This window comes from Vitis vinifera, chromosome 14, assembly GCF_030704535.1.
Source record: "Vitis vinifera cultivar Pinot Noir 40024 chromosome 14, ASM3070453v1".
Lineage (NCBI taxonomy): Eukaryota > Viridiplantae > Streptophyta > Magnoliopsida > Vitales > Vitaceae > Vitis > Vitis vinifera.
The window spans coordinates 26,980,108-26,999,962 of NC_081818.1; the positions used below are offsets into that span (position 1 = coordinate 26,980,108).

At 33.1% G+C, this 19,855-nt stretch overlaps 2 protein-coding genes across 3 annotated transcripts; one reads left to right on the top strand and one right to left on the bottom strand.

Annotated features, from left to right (window-relative positions):
- Positions 1-275: 275 nt before the first annotated feature.
- On the bottom strand, positions 276-7,157 carry LOC100255888 (pentatricopeptide repeat-containing protein At4g35850, mitochondrial). The gene is made up of 13 exons (XM_002270954.5): positions 6,989-7,157; positions 6,775-6,913; positions 6,496-6,658; positions 5,611-5,676; positions 5,390-5,487; positions 4,825-4,942; positions 4,522-4,731; positions 4,020-4,096; positions 2,026-2,119; positions 1,368-1,433; positions 1,185-1,262; positions 954-1,055; positions 276-580 (listed from the first exon to the last, which is right to left on the bottom strand). The coding sequence occupies exons 1-13, from the start codon at positions 7,014-7,016 to the stop codon at positions 482-484; spliced, it is 1,338 nt and encodes a 445-aa protein (XP_002270990.1). The 5' UTR covers positions 7,017-7,157; the 3' UTR covers positions 276-481.
- A 3,362-nt stretch (positions 7,158-10,519) lies between these two features.
- Positions 10,520-19,294, top strand: LOC100250716 (SAGA-associated factor 29 homolog A). 2 transcript variants are annotated; one of them, XM_003633759.4, is made up of 10 exons: positions 10,520-10,883; positions 11,277-11,309; positions 13,221-13,314; positions 13,532-13,611; positions 14,713-14,822; positions 14,980-15,065; positions 16,119-16,172; positions 17,949-18,102; positions 18,347-18,360; positions 19,029-19,294. In XM_003633759.4, the coding sequence occupies exons 1-10, from the start codon at positions 10,766-10,768 to the stop codon at positions 19,129-19,131; spliced, it is 846 nt and encodes a 281-aa protein (XP_003633807.1). In that variant the 5' UTR covers positions 10,520-10,765; the 3' UTR covers positions 19,132-19,294. The 2 variants fall into 2 exon arrangements, with proteins under 2 accessions (XP_003633807.1, XP_003633806.1); XM_003633758.4 differs by lacking the exon at positions 11,277-11,309 and having other exon boundaries at positions 10,558-10,883.
- Positions 19,295-19,855: the final 561 nt, after the last annotated feature.

The following is a 19,855-nucleotide window of genomic DNA, read 5'->3' on the forward strand; positions in this document are numbered from 1 at the left end:
TAAAAATAAGTTGAATGTTAGATTTCCAAAATTAGGCTTAATAACCCCTTCAATCAAACAACCCACAAAACAAAAAAAAAAAAAAAAAAAAAGGTTTTAGAAAACCATTTTTATGTTAAGTTTATTTATTAAAATAATTCAAAACTATTTTTCAAGAATTAGTTTAAAAAATCTTGTGATTTGGAAAAAAATTTAAAATAATTTTTAAAGACATAAATATACCTTTTTTAAAAAAAAAGAATCACACATCATCAACAGTTGAGTAATAAACAATGTAGTACAAAGATGACCACATTAATTTCGTATGACGCTTTGGTACATTGTTATTAAGTGATCCATGCCACTGCAAAATCTAATACAATGAAAGTTAGTTCTGCCAACAGCAATTTCCAAAGGAATTATTCCCTTCGAATTTTTTAATAAAAAAATATAAAAAAACAACAGTCCCAGAAGATGCTTTCCTTTATGTTCCAACTTCCAACTAAGGTCGTCCTGGACCAGTTCCAAATCTTAGGCGTTGGTTGTCATAAGCCCGAGAAACTAGTACGAGTCTTGCATCATCTTCAGGTATTTCACGTTCCTGGAAAAAAAAAAAAAGAATTGTGAGAAATGCAGACAATTAGAAAATTCAAAAATCTGAATACAGGCATTTAGTAAGACAAAAAATCCAAGCACATTAAGCAACCACTGCAAAGATCACTTGATGAATGTTTTCTAACTGTGTCAGTCATTTCAGTTTCTAGTATTGTGATTCACTATAACACAATCCAGGGCCATTTTTTAGGATTCATTAGCTTCTATCAGGAATTTCCAATGCACAAAGCCCGAGTCCAGTTCCCGGACTTGAACTGAATTATTTCAGGGTCACCCTTGATATCAAACTAGAAATGAAAAAGAAAAAATATAAAATAAGTGAAAATTTTTTGATGGATTATCAGGGCAGGAAGACTCACTCTCAGGCCATTGTAGTATGCTTCCACGGCTGGAAATGAAGGGGTAATTTTGCGAGCTTGCATCAGGTCCCATATATAATTTGCAGTGGTATATCCACCAGTCTGCAAAGAAATAATTTTAACCAAAATATGTAAAGTTATGAAGAGAATTTGATGGAAAATAATTAGCATTTCCCACATCAACTAACTTATACAGATCTTCATCGAGTGACCAAAGACTTGTTTTCATACCTTTTCACCAGAGGCTACCAGGAGGAGCTCACTTCCCATTCTGGGGCTCAAGAAAAAGCCCCTGGCATTCATTTTGACCTGCATTAGACCAGGGAAATCATTTATGAGCTATAAAAACCAAAAGTGTAATCATATCATCAGCTTCTCAATCCACAACCAACAGAAAAACCCAACAAACAATACCAGTGTATCTTGAGCGAGTTCCATTCCCTTGGGAGTATAACCCACCATAGCTCCCTCTACAAGTGTCTACAGTCATGCAAGTAAAGCAGTTTAACATCCATACCACACCAATCAATTTGAATGTGCATTAAGTTAAATTAAAAAAATTCAGCCCTTTGAATGGAAGAAGTGCCCAGCTACAGCAACAGAATAGAATAACTTAAGAGGAAAAGAGGATTCATAACTGGTCAACCATAAAAATTTCAAAGAGTACCAAAAAACTTAACATACGGAATGAAGGGAATGACCACTGGCAGATTCCTGGCAACTCCACATGAATCTCCAATAATCATGTGCACCAGTTCATACCCAACAAATTAATGAAATAATCAATAGAGATGAAGGATATTCACAAAGGGTGTACACTTTTGTAGGGTTACATTTCTGTAATCTAGAAAACACAACATGGTTTTCAAGCTAATTACCCTGACTGCAGAATGCACATCCCAACATTATAGTAACATGCCAGCACATTAGGTTGACTCAAAAAAGTGCATCAAGTGTCCTCAAATTTAACCAAAACAGCATTTGAATAACAGTAGAAAGCATTAACATTCTCAGTTAAAGAATACAAACTTTTGTTACCATATTGCATAACTAAATTTGTCATTAAACGCACCACATATAGTTCCACCATAGCTGGCTTCCCTGAGTTCATGTACTCTTCAAAAATTTGAAGACCACGATCAATGTTTCCAGAATGTAGATAGCACCTGCATAAAAATAGTAATTAAATACTGCATAATCTGCAGAGAATTTTTATTGTGTATCAGCCAAACTAAATACTAAAGATACAACATTAATTTAGTAGATAGATCCTAGCATCCAAACTATTTTCTAGTGTATAGAAGACAGAGTTGTCAATAAATACTTACAAGTATTACAACTGAACTACAGTAAAATAGGAGCAAGCATATAAAGATACAAAGCAAGCCTGCTGAAGATAAACCACAGGAAAGACTAAGAAAGGATTCCTGTATTGAAAAAGGTGATAGACAGTTGGCAGTTTATTCAGCAAGAGTTTAATCCTGAGGTTTCTTTCGGGAAACATGTATGCTAAAAACCGAAAGTTATTTCTACATCTAGTATATTTGTTGTAGTGCATATAGCATTGCATAAGTTGCTTTAATGAAAATGTTAGTTTGGCAGCATGTATCACTGTTGCATATTAAAGGAGCCACCATTTCGAACAAGGATTTCTATGGAAAAAACACTTGTCAATCACTGCACCAGTTAAGTGATGTCCAAAGATGACCATAGTGTCACAAATATCAAGAAAAAAAGTAAACTAAGATATAATTTTGTGATAACCAGTTAATAAAACAGATTTCCTCAATTTACTCTATTAATTGTTCATTTCAAGGATTAGCTTCCTCCTCTAATCTCCCTCTCTTTTTCCCCTTCAAAACAGCTTTGCTTTCTCATGCCAAACCAAGTCTGCCTTCCTCTCCTCACTTCCAAGCTCCAAATGGTTATTTTACTTGATGTTACCACACATCATCAAGGCTGGAATTTGTACATTTATCTGTATTTTTAATGAGATTCAAGTGGCTGAAGGTCTCCAAGCTCAGTCAGAGACTTGATTAAGATCTTTGCCTCTATCGTATAGCATCCAAATAAAATTAGGAGAGCTAGGCTGCTAGCTGTCCTGTGGCTTTAATGGAAAAAGAAAAACATGACAAGCATATTAATGATATTGGATGAGGTAAATACTACAATGAATTTTATACATCAATGTATCTTGATAGTTGACAGAGAAAAATAAAGGCATGTAAATAAAAAAATTTAAAAACATCTGTTTCATGGAAGTATGGAGTTTCTCATCTACGAAGCATTAATTTCTTGCATTGCAAATTAAGTGACTCCAATGCCATCAGAAGACTGATATTTCCTTCCACAAAACCCAATATACGAGCCCATAGTATTTGTATTTCCTCGAACAGTAGACTACAAATTCAGTCTTTTTTATCTTTTGGTTTCACTTTAATGTTTCTTGAACTTTGGATAATCTAATACTTAAGAAACATGCAAACTTTCTAACCTCATAAGAATTCAAAACTCTTGAACTTATTTTCCTGCACAAAAATCCATGTTCATTGATATAGTTTTAATAATAACTTCACCAATGTCTTTATTTTCCTCACTCTAAAGCTCTATGATAACATCCTGTTACACTTAATTCAAGCATCGACCTTTTCTTTGCTTGATATTAACATGAAATATCACATTTAGTTTTTAAAAGTGCCATTCAAGAAGATACTAAGAAAAATAATTGAGTGAACCTATTGCATTAGCATAAAGGGTAAATAACACAAAGATATGGATGATGAAATCCTGCAACATAGGTAAATTCATATCCCCTTACAAAGGCTCGAATCCATATACTGCACATAAAGGATCAGATCAAGGGTACTGATATATACAACTTATCCTCATTTGCTATGTAATAAAAAGGCAACATAGCAAATTAATACACATCTCTTGAGAACAAACATAAAATCAAATCGCTTTTAATGACCAATATAAAAGATGCAGGTGGATGGTGTATGCATATATGTGAGTAGCTCACTTCAACAATATTTCTTCAAAAATAAATCTTTAACAATCAGTTACCTCATTGTTTGCATGATGAGAAAAACATCAGGAGTTTTACCCTCCTTTTTTAGCATCTCCAGAAGTGTTTCCATTGCCTACCATAATGAACAAAGATTGAAAGTTAAAATAAAATGGCAGTAAACTTGTTAAAATATTTCAGCACTTTCAACCAGTGAAATGAAAATGATAATCATCAATTCATTATTTGGAGAAATTAAAAATTGGCAAACAAAGAAAAAGCGGGTGAAAAAAGATTTAAGATGGGTAGTTAAAGAAGTCCCTCTTCCATTATCAAAATTTAAAATTCAAACCATTATGCAGCACTAGATAATTTCTAGTATCCCAAAAGCCATTCATCAGGCAATAGCAGAGAAGCAGAAACTAGTTTAATTATCATCAAGCCAAGCAAAAAGAACAAACAAAATATGTAACTTATGTGTGTTTTGCATATGAGCTCCTTTTAGTGATTGTAACTCAAGATATTTTACAAATGCTAGCGATAATGAATCCCACATCATACCTCTACATTCCTAAGATCCGCAAAGGCATGAAGTGCAACATGATACACAGTTAGTTGCCTATTCAGAAATCCAGCACGCCTATGAACATATTCAGCAGTGGGAATATTATATAACTCTTCTTCCGAAACACCCATCATCACATTTTCGGCCATGTCTCTTGTTGCTTCAATCGATGACCACCCCTTTGACTGCTCAACAAGCTCGATGATCTTTTCCAGGAAAGGGAAACATTAGAAAAAACCTGTTTTGTAAGTGAGAGAATAAGAATCTAACCAAAGAAAATGGAAACATCTGATAACTACTTTGGAAGCTGTATCATCTGTTAAAGGTATCTTGTTCTTGTGTGCAGCTATAAGTCCTGCATAGCAGAACTTGTTCAAACCAAGACCAGCTGCAGTCATATCACGGACAATTGCATACCTATAACAATAAAAGACAAGTTATTTCAGCTAGCATTTAATTTCGGGATGCACTCAGGCAAGTCACTATAGAATAATTATATCAGGACACAATATGAAGGAGAGTAAATTCCAATAGGCTTATCAAGAAGCCAGATATTGGCTCAAGCAAAATTTGAGCTTATATCGCTTCTATGCTAGTCCAAAGTTATTTGCTTATGGAAAACATTGCAGGCCTTTTAATGGCAATCCCAGATAATAATTATGAAAGATTAGAACCTCTAGAAAAATGTGTTGATATCGATCAATATCTGATGAAATGGATAAAATCGCGTTATTGAACTAACATGAAAAGAGATAGTCATTAGTTTGCAGGCTAGATATCCTCAGTTACCATCAGAAGGTGGTGAATATTCACCATTGGCCCATGTAAAACAGATAAGAGTTAGAAAATGAAATGATGACATACACCCGATCAGTTCTGCCAGAAGCAGCGCATGCATTGAGCAGACAGATGTAGGTTTGTCCAGTCGGTTTCACTTCATTTTTCTTCATTTCTTCCAAAATCTTGAATTCAGAGAGACAAAATTCAGAAATATTAGTTTTCTTAAAGCATGCAAACCTATTGAGGATTCTAGAACCGTATAACAGACGAAGAAAAAAATGTTAAATGATACTCAGGAAACATACATGTATTGCCTGGTCAGAATTTTTGCATTTCCCGCAGGTTGAGACCAAGAAGTTGTATAGCGCAACCTATAACATAGATTTAAACATCATGAACTACCAAGGGAATCAATTAAGTAAAAAAAATAAACTCTAGCTTATAGAGTCAAATATCTGAATGAACTGGATTAGAATCTTACTGAGAAGGTCAGAAATAATGTAAATGACTAAACCTGGTTAGTTTATTCACTTGGTCTAATGGATTTTATTCACACACAACATTAAGAAACTGTTTGGTCAGCATTCTTTAAAACAAGAAAAGCACTATTAAGATGTTAGCCAAACAATGCTTAAATTTTCTAAGCAATCTGTTTTAAGGATTGGAAAAATGTGTCCTTCTTGCAGTCCAAGGTAATGAAACTACAAATGCCTCATATAACTGGAGAAAGATTAATTGCTAATAGACATTCAATTGCTTTCTTATCCCTGCCAATCTTTTTTGATCTAAGCAGTTTGCCCTAACCCAAGCAAATACCATGTCGCCCAAACAGGGAAGAGCATATAACACACATTAACATCCACAAATAGATGAATTCATCTTCCCACACATGAGAGAGAACGCAGGGACTTTCCATTAGCCGCCATCTGCTTATTGAGAGTTTTAAATCTCTATCCACTGTTACTGCCCAAAAAAACGCCATTGGACTGAACCTAGTAAGCTCATCTGGAATGGTCTTAGTCAAAGTTTTCATTGCCCAAAAGAGAAAAAAAAGGGAAAGGAAAGGAAAAAAAAAGGAAATTTGTTGTTTCCTTTTCTTTTCCTTCATTTTCTCGTCCACCAAACAGAGGCCTAGACAAAACCAAATTAGTTTTTACACTTCTTGGATAATAAACTCATCATCTACATACATCAGGAACCAAACCCATAGTTTTCATTTGGTCTATGAAGAAGAAGGAATCCTGCAACCGAGCTCCTTTCATGGTCCCAACGATCAGCGAATGAAAAATGTCTCGAGATGGCTGAACCCCATCAAGCATCATATCATCATACGCATCTCTCAACAGAAAATGCCTATTACCACCACAACAACAAAACCCAATAAATCCCTTAAGAATAGAGCTCGAGAGAGAAAAAAGGAAACAAAACCCATCAGATTTCTTCATAGAACAATGAGATTGGCGAAAGACCTGCGCTGAGCAGTTAGAGAAGAAACAACGGTTGTGTACTCGGAAACATTGCTGGCATAGTTCCTCTTGGCGTACTCTTCTGTTGAAGCTGCAAAGTATCGACGCCCAAGTGCTCGAAGCAGCGGTGAACAGCGCTGCCCTGTGAATGATACATGAGATTGTGAGTGTTGAAATCAAAATCTGTAAATGGGGTTGTTGAAAAATCGAAGAATACCAGCAACGATCTGAAGCAGCTTCTTCATGGTTAGTTACAATATGATAGCACAGTAGGGTTTTGGGGCTGCTTAAATTTGCAGAGTTTGAAGGGGGTTTAAGCTGAATCCCTGATTCTGTTGCCGGGATCACTCACTCCTTCTCGGACCCAAACTCCCGGGTTTGGATCTGGTTTCTCAAATTTTTATTAAAAATTAAAAATAAAATCTTAGAAAAAGCAAAATGATTTATTTATTCAAATAATCTTCAATTTTAAAATGTAATTTTTATTTTAAAAAAAAATTAAAAATATTCTCATTTGAACGAAGATAACTCTTGTAATTTATGAAACCAATTTTCTTGTATATAATTTAAATGATTTGTGTTATGATTTTTTTTTATCTCGTTCTTTCTTTTTTATTTTTTATGATAAAATGGAATTTTAAAATATAAGAAGAATAAATTAAAATATTTTATTTGTGAAATAAAATATTTTATAATTTTATCATACCAATAATTTGTTTGATAACTCCGATATTTTAGTTAGAAAAAAGCCAAGGTATCAAAGAGATACCTACTAGACTCTCAATCTCCCCTATCAAAAATATATATAAAAATAAATAAATAAACAAAATTTAGATGGTTTGACGAATATACAAACAATAGATCCGAGTATAAACAATAACATAACAAGATACAAATGAATGTGATCAAATTACAAAGTAATATAGCCTAAATGTGCATGGACATGACTTAATTGGTCAAACTTTTTTTATGAGTACCTCTTAGTATGCTTTCAATTATATAAGATTGAGTTTTATAAAACTAATTCAATAATTAAAAATGTAATTTATTATAGAATAACACAATTAGAAAAAAAATTTTGAATAATGAATGGAACGGAATACTCGCAAATAATAATATTTCATTTCATTAGTAGGTTTTCTTTTATAAACAATCAAATTGAGATTTACATCATATGGATAATATTCAGAAGCTTCTATAATATAACAAATTTTTATATATCATAATACACCAGTTTGAGAATCATTAAAAATATGTTTTATTAAAACCTTATTTTTTTTAAAAAAAAAACCTTAGTGAAAAAAAGAGTAGTATTCTTCAAATCATTTGGTCATTAGCTTTCTCCCTCACTCTCTCTCTCTACATGTTTAACAATATTTCAATGCATTGAATTCATTTATTGTAGTATTAGTTGATTGTCTTTCAATGACATTAACTCATATTTGCTTATACAATAATAAAAATATTCTAAAAAATTTCATGTTATTATTCTACAATGTAAGAAATTTCATGTTGTTCTTTTGTAATTGACCTTTCTCTTCTAAACAACACGAAAATTAGCTCAATAAATGGACAATTCATGCAATATTTCATACTATTCTTCAGGGGTGTAAATAGTTTAGAAGTTTCTAATTTTATAACTTATGTCTTCTAGTTTTACAACTCATGTCAATGTGACTTGTAATAAGTAAATGCATAATTGTCTACTCAGGAGAAAATTGATTTTGTTATGTTATTACGAATATAATGAAATGTAAAATGTCATTCACATAAAATCACATGTCGGTAGTGTGAAGACTCGAACTCCCATAAACGAGCATTGAACCCAGTATACACAAAACCTAACCAAGTAGGATTGCTCCATAAATACACATCCGTTACGATTACCCTACTATTATGCAATATCAGTGAGATGTTACTGCACCATTAAAAGAAAAGTTTAAAAAAAAACATTAGTTATGAAAGGGCTATAGAATTCATGATATAAGATATTGAAATGATGAGAATCAGGGGTAAGTGTTTTTTATTTTTCCCTTTTAAGGAAAAATAAAAAGGTTTCAACTACTTTAATTATCAAAAAAGTTTGTTTCGAACCCATGTAGGTATTTTTTTGCAAGGTGTTCGAGGAGGAGAAATTGGAGTAGCTGCTCGGGGAAGTCACCTAAAAGAAAGTCCCAATAACTAGTGACATAATGCTAACTCTTTTGGAGCTTTTAATAAAGTTTTCATTGTCTAATATGATATTAGTGTTGATTCTTATTAATATTATACAATCAATGAGACAAATTGAAAAAAAATAAAGAAATCATAATCTTGTTCCTTATGAATATAGTTGGTAGCATTCAATGGGAAAATCACTCAAAGTCCACAAACTTGGCCATATCAAATTTTGGACTCAATCGTAGCTAGTATGTCAACATCACCTATAAAACCTTTTCAACTTAGAAAGATTGCATTAACATTTCTATACTACGGGTTATTTGTGGAAAGTCAAGAGATCAAATATCTCTTAACCTCTCATGTAGGAATTGATGAGGATGCAGACACTTAAAATTTAACCAGGATCAAAGCTGATCAAACTGTTGATCCGACCACGATCTGGTTTGCTTTTTGAGCTAAAGGGGATATTGAATTGGACGGTTGGACCTCTGAATTAGTCATCTGGTCTGTCAATTCTACCTCTTTTCCCTTTTTTTGGGTCAAAATAATAAGCTCATCACTATTGGGTCTCATAATGGTCTCTCCTAAGAGAGCATGGGATGGTCGGATGAGGATTTTAAGCCTCTTTTCATCCCCTCATGCTCCTATCGATGTGGGATCATTGGGATGAATAATTTAAGGAAAAAATCAGCAAACAATGCAAGAAGTTGATTTTAAAAATTGTGAAACAATAATAAAATGCATAATTATTTAAAAAAATTCTTATAATAATAAACATGTAAATAATATAAGAAAAATAATGCAATTTTTAAAAAAAAAAATCATAAAATAATAACACATATAACTTTTAATATATATAGGTAAAATTAAAAAATATGGTTTTTTTTCTTCATTTTATTAAAATATATTTTCACATTTAAATATTATATATGCACTTATTTTATAAAATTTAAAAGATTAATTTATTTATATTTATCCATGATTTAATTTGATATTAATTCATTTATATCAATTTTAGTTTTAATGGTATATAAATCAAATTATTAATCATAGTTCAATCATCACTCCGATTATTGAATTATAAAATTATAATTTTTTTAATTTAATGATTTAATGATTGATTTGATTCTTAAGATATTGACCAAAATAAAATATCTCAAAATAACATGATCTAATTAATTACAATAAATCAAAATATTTATTAAAATTTACTATTATTTTAAATATTCAAGGGTATCACACAATATCATAATTTTATAAAATATTTGATATAATCTTGATAGCATGTAATATCTCCATAGCGAAACAAAATTTTAAAATATGATATTTTACCATAATCTAAAAATTCATGCACATCACCCTGCGTCACCCTTTTCTGCACGTATGTTTTTGTACCTGGTATAATATTTAGAATGGATAAGATGATGGATAATTATATTAACTTTATTAATTATTTATGTAATAAAAGTTAATTAAAAATATAATAAATAAATAAATAAATAAAGCCAGACTGGACATTACAGAACATTTTGGTATCCAATTTTTGACATTATTATTATTATTTTATTAAAAAAGAAAAGAGAGTGACCAAAAATATAGACTATAGAGTTGGATTGGGGCTGGGCTCCACTGGAATAGGGCTGGATTTAGAGGTACCGGTGCCAAGGGTTTGGTGTAACTGTGTAAGAATAAAACGACAAAGCGAAATTTTCTCGAGAAAGTAAGGAAAATTTTCTTGAGAATCGGAAATCCAGACTATTTCTACAAAAAAATATCTGTTTTGTCCATTTTGTTCTAGATATCCAAACGTTATACAACTGACCCTGCAAAAACGATGTCGTCGCCAGACATTACCGGAATCCTCGAAACCTCGAAGGATCTGGATCGATTGAGGAGAGAGCAAGACGAGATACTCCAGGAGATAAACAAGTTGCATAAAAAGCTTCAATCTGGTGCGTCTCTGAAACCCGATCTCTACCTCGATGCTCCACCTCTTCATAGAAGTTTTGTGGTTGAATGTGCTAAATTTTGCATATTGTCACACATAAATTTAATTAGGGCTAGCTTAGATTCGAGGTATGATTGATGGGTTTTGTTTTATAATGCCTTATTCTTTTTGCACATGTACATGTTCATGAATTGCGAAAGAAAAGGAAAAAAAAAAAAAAGAATCTTTTTGGGTAGTGTTGTACTGGTCACTGGTTCTTACTTCTAAAAAGCCCAAATAGATTTTGCTAGGTCAATGAATGCCTGTAAACTGTGCACCCGGTGAGACGATGGTAAGTGATTTTCCAGGAACAAGTATATTGTCACTCCAATTAATAACTTTTGTTTGGTTTGTCCAGGAAGAGAAAAGAGTGGAATTAAGATGGCTGGAGGTATTCGTTTAACATTTCTTTCTTATTGATTGTAATTTTTCTACGCTTCTTTTCTTAAAATAGTCAGGAAATTAGTTGAATTGATATTAGTGAGGAAGCTCGTAGTTCCATATCGGCTGGTAAACTAATGCAAGAGGATAATGTTTGATGCATCTTAATTTATGTTTGCTGATTTTTGCATTTATTTCCCACCAACTGTTTGTAGCTTGTTTCTTGGTTAGATGAATCAAAATTTTTGTGCAGCATGTTTACTAGTTAATGTGTTAAGGGGCAGAGGAGGGATCGTGTTAACCAGAATCTTATGCTTTATTCCTGGATTCTAACATTGAAAATTAAAAGACTTGCAAAAGGTGCAAAAATAGTTGTTTAGGCAACCTTAAGTGATTAAATAAACAACAATAAGATGAGTATGTGCACATCAGCTAAATATTGAAATGAAACTAGTATGATATTGTTACAACTAAAGTCATTGCTATGTTAACATATTTATCTAAAAATGGAAAAAATATTTCATGTTGGGCCAATCTATTTTCAAATATGATTATGATGTTCACTTAGGAATAAACTACAAAGCAATCAGGTTTCTGAAATATCAATAACATCAAGCATAATAATTGAGTTAGTAATAACAAAATTCAAGTCATGAGGTTCAATTTAGTCATGATCCATACTTGGTGTGTGAGAGGGTGCTTGTGTTGTGTAAAATGTTGAGCTTGATCCAAAGATTCAAAACATGCCTCAACTATCATTTCTGGAGTTTGTATATGAACCACAAAGAGATATATTTAAGGTTGTCTTTCAAGTATTGTAAAGCGTCATTGTAGTGGAATCCCTTAACTTAGGCCATGCATGACAATCACTCGATTTAATGTTATTGATTACCATGTATTGGTATAAAATACTAAACTAAAGGTTTGGTTGCTCAAATTTTGATTTCAAGTTACTTGCAAAATCATCTTTGTCTATTTACAACAATCTCTTCTGCTCCCATATAACATTTCTGTGACTTGAAACCATTAACCTTATGTCACAAACTTAGGTGTTTCTTAAGCACACGTGCGACAGTAGACAACTCAAACTATTTGAAGTTTTTAAGTCAACCTTTCCCCAAATATAAGCTTTTATTGATCAAGGCATTGTGTTTTCAAGAGCATGTTCAAAAGTGCTATTTGCTTTGACCAAATGGGGTCATCACTCATTTATAGGCATCAAAGGTCCCCCACTACTCTAGAATTCCCTAGCAACTCCCACACAAAGGCAATGTACAAGTATGTGCAAGAGTTCTTCTGAACTCTCCAGAATATTCCACATACTCCACTTTCTCCCATTTGTGTGGGTGGCTCCAAGAACTTCCAGAACCTTCCTGCTCCCACATAAAGCTCAAGTGAGGGATCATTTTGAGTGGGTTGTGAAACTTAGCTTTGGGTATACTTTTTGCTTTTACCTATCAAAAAAAATTTAACTGATCCCGTGATTCTCATTGTCTGTTAATATTATCAAGGACTTCCATTCTACCAGTTTATTTTCAAATAATTGTGTTTTTCAAGTGACAGTTAACACTAAGATCATAAAAGGAGTGGTTTGTGTAAAATGCCCTAATACTAATACTAAGTTTGACAAATTCCGCACAAGAATATTTATATATATATATTGTAAACCATTCTTAGCTCTCTGCCCATATGATTATATGCTACCATTTAATTTGAAGTTCTGTAACATTTAATGAACTGCAGTTTTGCTACATCTAGTTTTTCTTTTTAGGTTGATTTTAAAGATCTATTTAAACCCAGGTTAATTGAACAAAGAAGATTTTTTTTTTTATCTTTTTCAATGTTACTTTTATGGCCTCTTTTGTTTTTTTTTTAATCACTACAGACATTTATACATCTTTTATGGCCTATGTCAATGCAGCTCCTGAGATGGTTGAGAAGCCTACAGATAGTTCACTATCAAAGCTTAGGGCTTTATATTATCAGGCCAGGGATCTTTCAGAGAATGAAGTGAGGTATGTCCATCTATTTTAAGAAGTTGACTACTTTCGCACCTTTTTTTTTTTTTTTTTAAGTGAATTAGAGGCACATTGAAGCTTTCACTTGGGCCCATATAGTTGCTTCTTGTATTATGTCTATAGATGATTCTATGTCCATGTTGGACTTCTTGGTATGGTTCTCAATGTTGTAATCACATATTCTTCTAAAAATTATTCCTATATTTGGATGCAGTGTTTCCAATCAGTTGTTAGCTCAGCTGGATGCTCTGCTGCCTTCTGCACCTGCTCCTGGGCAACAACGAAGAAGGATAGGTGTGTGGTAGAACCATTGAATTATAAAATATGTCCTTATGGAAAAGGAAAATTTTATGGTACCCGCACTAAGTGCCTTTTTTGAGCATTTATTTTAAGCCTTTACATATTGATTCTTTGATTATCATAATGAATGCCAACTCTTTAATGTCCTCAGATGTTCAGAAGTTGGTTTTTTCTTGTTGGAGTGAACAAATCTTTATTTTCCATTCTATATTTACTTTTAGTTAAACAGACTAATTTTTTAAATTTATGTCTGGACTTGACACCCCAACATTGAATAGTAGCCTGGTGCATATGTCAAGCCTATCATTGGTTAGCTGAAGCTGTTGACATCATATACAAGTTCTTTTGCCTTTTTGGAGGAGCTTACCAATTTACATGTATTTGTAGTTCAATTAAGTCTCTTTTCCCCTCTTTTGTCCTACTCCATACTGTAATTGTCCCAGGGGAGTGGCATCTGATTCAGGGTACTAATGAGAAGCTGATAACTTTGATGTGCTGATCAGTGAAGTGAAGCATAGAACACTATCTAGTACTGCACTATCTAACCATTTGCCAACATCAGACTTTGTTTATGTATCAAGGGTTATCAATAACTGTGCAGTCAACAATATGGGAATTGACGTGTTATTGGTTGATTCTGGTACAGGATTCACACGTTTTGTAGTGTGATCAAGGAATTTTTAACATCTAATTGAAAGATATAAATTTAAAAAGGTTTTTGAGTTTTGTTAACTTGTCATGTCTTGGAGATTCCAATTAGTTGCTAATATTGTTATTCAGGAAACTCCATACATCCTGTTTATGTAGCAGTTGTTACATAATTGCAGAAGGTAATGAACAGAAAAGGAAAGAGGATGAGGACTGATCTGAAGTACCAATGTGAGAAAAGACATGTCCTTTGATTAACGTTAATGCCTGACATGTGTGTTTAATGGGATGGTTGAGGAACTTTACATCACTACATAAGAACAGAAAATATAGAAAGGCATTTGTGCTTTGTCAACTTGAAATGTCTTCTATTGCAATGAGTTTCTAATGCTGTTATTTAGGATCTCCTCATTTCTTGTTCATGCAGCTAATGCTACTTCATTGCAGATGGTAGCGAGCAGAAAAAGAAACGGATGAAGACTGATTCAGATATCTCTCGGCCTTCTCCATCCATTCGAAACCAACTTGAGGTTGCTGCTAGTCTAAAGGGTGAACAGGTAAGCATTTTGTTCTACAGTTATGATGTACCCATGTTTTCTTTCTGTATAGCACATTTAACCTTTTTTTCTTTGTTTCTAAACTTAGATAGCACTTCTTGCAGTTCTATTCTTATCTCTTTTAATGTTGAAAATTTGGAATCACTATATTTTTCAGGTAGCTGCTCGGGTCACTCCAGATGATGCTGACAAGGATGAATGGTTTGTTGTAAAAGTAATACATTTTGATCGGGACGCAAGAGAGTAAGTTTTAGTTCCAAAAAGTTAATTTTTTTGGTTAAAATTTGAATTTTATTGCCCTGGAATCTATATTTCTTCAACAATGTTAAAATTGCCTATTTAGTTTGTTTTCATGTATATATATATGCTGCCATAACAATAGTTTTTGTTTTGATAGTTACCAATGTCAATGCATTGTTATTGCTAAGATGATTTGATTGTCAATAATTTTATCAAGTGACAAAATAACCCAGATATTGGACTGTTTAAGCTCAGCCCATCAAGTTGGATTGTGTTCAAGTTCAACTCAAGCTTGAACAAATTCCAGAAAAGTGTTTTCAAGCTGGGCTTGTTCTTTTTGCATAAAGTCAACCTCATGTCTCCTTGGGTTGCTCAATTAAACAAGCCAGACTCAAGCCTATGAGGTCTTTTACGATGAATTAATAATTAATCCAAGATATATATAAAATATACCATATATACGTGTAAGTATAATTTATAGAGAAAACCTAGTTTTTTATCATGATGAGAATGGATGAAAGATTGGAGAGATAGAATTGAAACCCTAATTTTGATGCACACACTCATGCACATGCCTACTCTTTTTTTATTTATTTATTTATTATTATTACTGAGGAACCTTCTATGGCCAAGCCCTTAGGACTCTCCATGGAGACCCAAACCTCGGGGTACTGACCACCTCGCAACAACCAACACCAGGTAAATTCAGGGTATCATCAGTGGTAGAATTTGAACCTAGGACCATGTGGCACTTATTGAGACCACACTTTCCAGTGTTCGCCCTAACCAGTTGGGCTACCCTGACGGGTATGCACATGCCTACTCATGAGCATAAGTGAACCTTGGGTTTGCTTGGCCATGGCTTATCAGGAAACAAACTTGCCCTAGATTAGGGCTTGAGCTCAAGTTTTGATAACTGAAAGGGTATGAAAAATTTTGTTATTCAACACCGCTTAAACTTTTTTATAACAGTGCGATTGATTGTGCCCTTTAATAAAATTCAGCATACATGCCTTGTATTGTTCATAAATATTGATGGAACAACTATATATGCAGATTTGAAGTACTTGATGAGGAACCTGGTGATGATGAAGAGAGTAGTGGCCAAAGGTAATAATCTATATAATGGAAATCTGACATTATTTAGTTATATATTGTTGCCATTGAAGTGACATGATTTCACAAGATCAGCAACTGATGTACTAGATTTTTCATTTCACTCTTCAAATTATGTGAAAAAACACTTTGGAAGTTTTTTATCCTTCTACCACCATAATGCTCTTTTAGGCCTCATTCTTTTTGGTGTTTATATGCATTCCCTTTTACGAAGAATCATAATATCATGGTTGTTGTTTGTTAAAGTTTCCCCATTAACCTAGATCCATGCTTCCAAGCTTATTGTCACAACTTGCTCAAATTAACCCATCACATGAACTTTATATTGGAGCAGGAAGCTTCTGGAAACACTGGAGACACCTACTCATCTCCACAAATGTAAGGGATAAGGTGCAGTAGAGTGGAGTATTCGAGAGAGTTTGGAAGAAAGTGGAGACAAATGTATAGGAGAAAGCAGCATAGTGTGAAGTATTCTAGAGGGTTCGGGAGAAAGTGGAGTAGTGTGGAGTATTCTACCTTCAAGGGTTCTAGAGAGTTCCCTTGGTGCTTGGAAGCTCTCAAAGTGCTTGGTGCCTTGACTAAATGGGGCCTCCTCCTATTTATTTATTGATCTATTTATTTACCTATCAAAAAAAAAAGGAGAGGCCCCATTTAGTCAAGGCACCAAGCACTTTGAGAGCTTCCAAGCATTGTAAAGTGCTTTTGAGTAATTAAGCTTCCATTCTTCCAAACTCTCTTTAAGTGCTGCTTCCTATGTGTACTCTAACTTCCTTGTCAAATAGCCTTGTGAGCTAAGTTCAAGAATAGATAGATTTAGCAACTTCTAGTGTCTTGAGTTGTCTAAGTGCCACACGGGTGCTTAGGAAACACCAAAATACATGACATTTTCATAGGAAGATGGGCTAGGCAGGCATGGTGATGAGTGGTTTTATTTCCAAATACTTGCTAAAAGGCATTGATGGTAATAACTATATAAAACATGCAGTGGAGCAGGTCAATCAATGAGCTATTTAATTTCTTTTAATGAAGAGAGACTATTTAGAATAGTCTTCTACCATATGTCAAACATCATCCTCACACACAAGCATTCCTGGATATTTTTTTTAGGCAACCAAGAAACATCTAAAAGGTGGTTTTTGCTTTATGTGGTTTGAAAATATTGTTTAAGTTTTACTGTCCATTATTGGAAAAAGCATTTTTGTAGTGAACATAGAGTTTGGAATGAGAAGTGCAGGATTCTTTTTGTTGTTTTTGTTGTGTCGTCTTCAAATTAACAACTTGAAATGATGCTATGTGTTTTTAATCATAAAGCCGCCAACCTGTTTAAGTGTTGAGTCACTTAATTCCACTTTGAATGCAATTGTTGGAATATCTATGCCTAATGCTCACTTTAGTTGCTGAGATAAGATAGTAATATTAATGAAAGCTTTGAATTATATAATCGGTTGGATTTGGATATTCTGTTATGAATTTCTAGTTTGTTCATTTCCCATGAATTCTTTGCAATTGAACAGAATACAAGGGAAACTTGATTCCCACAAGTTTTTCCCTTGAAACAAAATGTTTCCAATGTGAAATGCATTTGAAATATTTTGGAACTGGTGTCCAATGTTATTGTTTTTAAGTTACCTGTACGTTTGATTCTATTCTGTGGTTCAATATTTAGGAAATTAGGATAGCATGACAGGAGATTTGGTTTTTCAATTCTTAAATGCTAAAGGGTATTACTTCACCTGAAAAGGGGCTTCTTTATCTCATTGCTAATTGCAGGAAGTATAAGCTGCCTATGTCGCATATTATACCTTTTCCCAAGCGAAATGACACTAACGGTGTCCCAGATTTCCCTAATGGAAGGCAAGTTTTGGCAGTCTATCCAGGGACAACTGCACTTTATAAAGCAACTGTTGTCAATCCCCATCGTAAGGTGACAATCCCATCCATCTACTCTAAGTAATGTGCTGGTTGGTGCTCATATTATAGGTTGTTTTTTCTAATGAACATATTAGAGTTATTTTACTTTTCCTGTGATCAAATTGGGAATTGTCAAATAAGTTTCTTTTACCTATTTCTTTGATTATATTTTGGTTCTTTAATGGTACTCTCATTAGACTTACTACTGATTGCATTGTGTGCCATGTGGTGCTTTCAACTATTCTGCAAAATGCCAGAGGAAGACCGATGAGTAAGTGGCTTTCCCTCCTTGTGTTTTATCAGTGTTGTTGCAGTTTTTGGAAGAGTGCTCTGTTTATGCAGTGTTTGGGGACTGAATTGAAATGAAATGACTAGGCTTCATTTCATTTGGATCATGGGAAAATATGAGGAAAGTAGAAGCCAAAGAAAATAAAGGGGAAAAGAAAAATGTGAAGGAAAATTAAAAATAAGTATGGATTCGATAATATTTTTTTTTATGGTCATGGATGTAAAAAAAATTATATATAATTTTCCTTCGTATTTTTCATGCCAAACACAACAAAAGAATTTGAGAATCCTCTCTATTTTTTTTTCTCTCCATTTTGCTAGTACTTTCCATGATCCTAATGACTAATCTAGCCTCAAGTTTTTGAGGTCACACTGACAGATGCTTCACCAGAATCACTGAAAGGGGTAAAAATAAGAGAACTTCTGGAATTCTATCATGACCTTTCTAGGAAAACAAACAGGCTCGATTTAAATACCAAGAAAACGAGCAAAGGTTATTTGGTACAGAAAACAAAAGGGAATAATAAGATTTCCATTTTTTTTGGAGTGTTCTATATTCTGAAACAGAAGCTTGACGAACTTTTGACTTTGATTTCAATCACTACTGCTGTTGGTGTGGTGTCATATGCATATGTGTGTGTTGGTTTGCAGTTATGTACTGGAATTCGATGACGACGAGGAAGATGGATCTTTACCCCAAAGGGTAGTGCCCTTCCACAAGGTGGTTGCCCTGCCGGAGGGACATCGCCAGTGAATTTTTTTTTCTTCTAGTGTTCATAAATGTGAAATTGGTGTGCAGTGCTGTGAAAACCACTCCTTCAAGGCCCCCTATGTTTTTCTAACCCCTTGTTCTCTTGCTAAACTACTGAACTTCCTTTCCATGTTGATTGGAGTTAATACCTCAAGAGGAGTCTGCATATCAATTCTCAGCATTTGAGAAAATAACTACCCTAGAATTTTAAAAATAAAAAATTGTTTTACTTGCATAACAGGAAGCAGCAGATAAATTTTGTAAGCATAATTTTCGGAACTGTGTTTTAAAAAGTTTTTTTGTTCTCTAGAATAAATTTTTTTTTATAGAAAACATGTTTGACATTTAAAAATTATTTTTTATTTTCTAATTCTTAAGGGTAGAAAACATGGTGTTTTAAGAAAATATTTTTTAGTTTGATGTTGTTTTCATTTGTATTTTGAGAAATGTTTTAAGAAATAATTATATAATTATGTAAAACGATACAAAGTAAAATATTAAATATAAAAATTATTTTAAAATATTAAAAACAAGCTAAAAATGTTTTATGTTTTTAAAATAGATTTTGTTCTACAAAAATCAAAGAGCAATTTTTAAAACCTGTTCATTTTTAGGAATATATGTTTTTTTTAAATAACTTTAAGGTTTGTTTCACAAATGTTTTGGAAAATAGTTTTTCTATTTTTCAAAATAAAATATTAAGAAAACACTTTTAGTAATAAAAAAT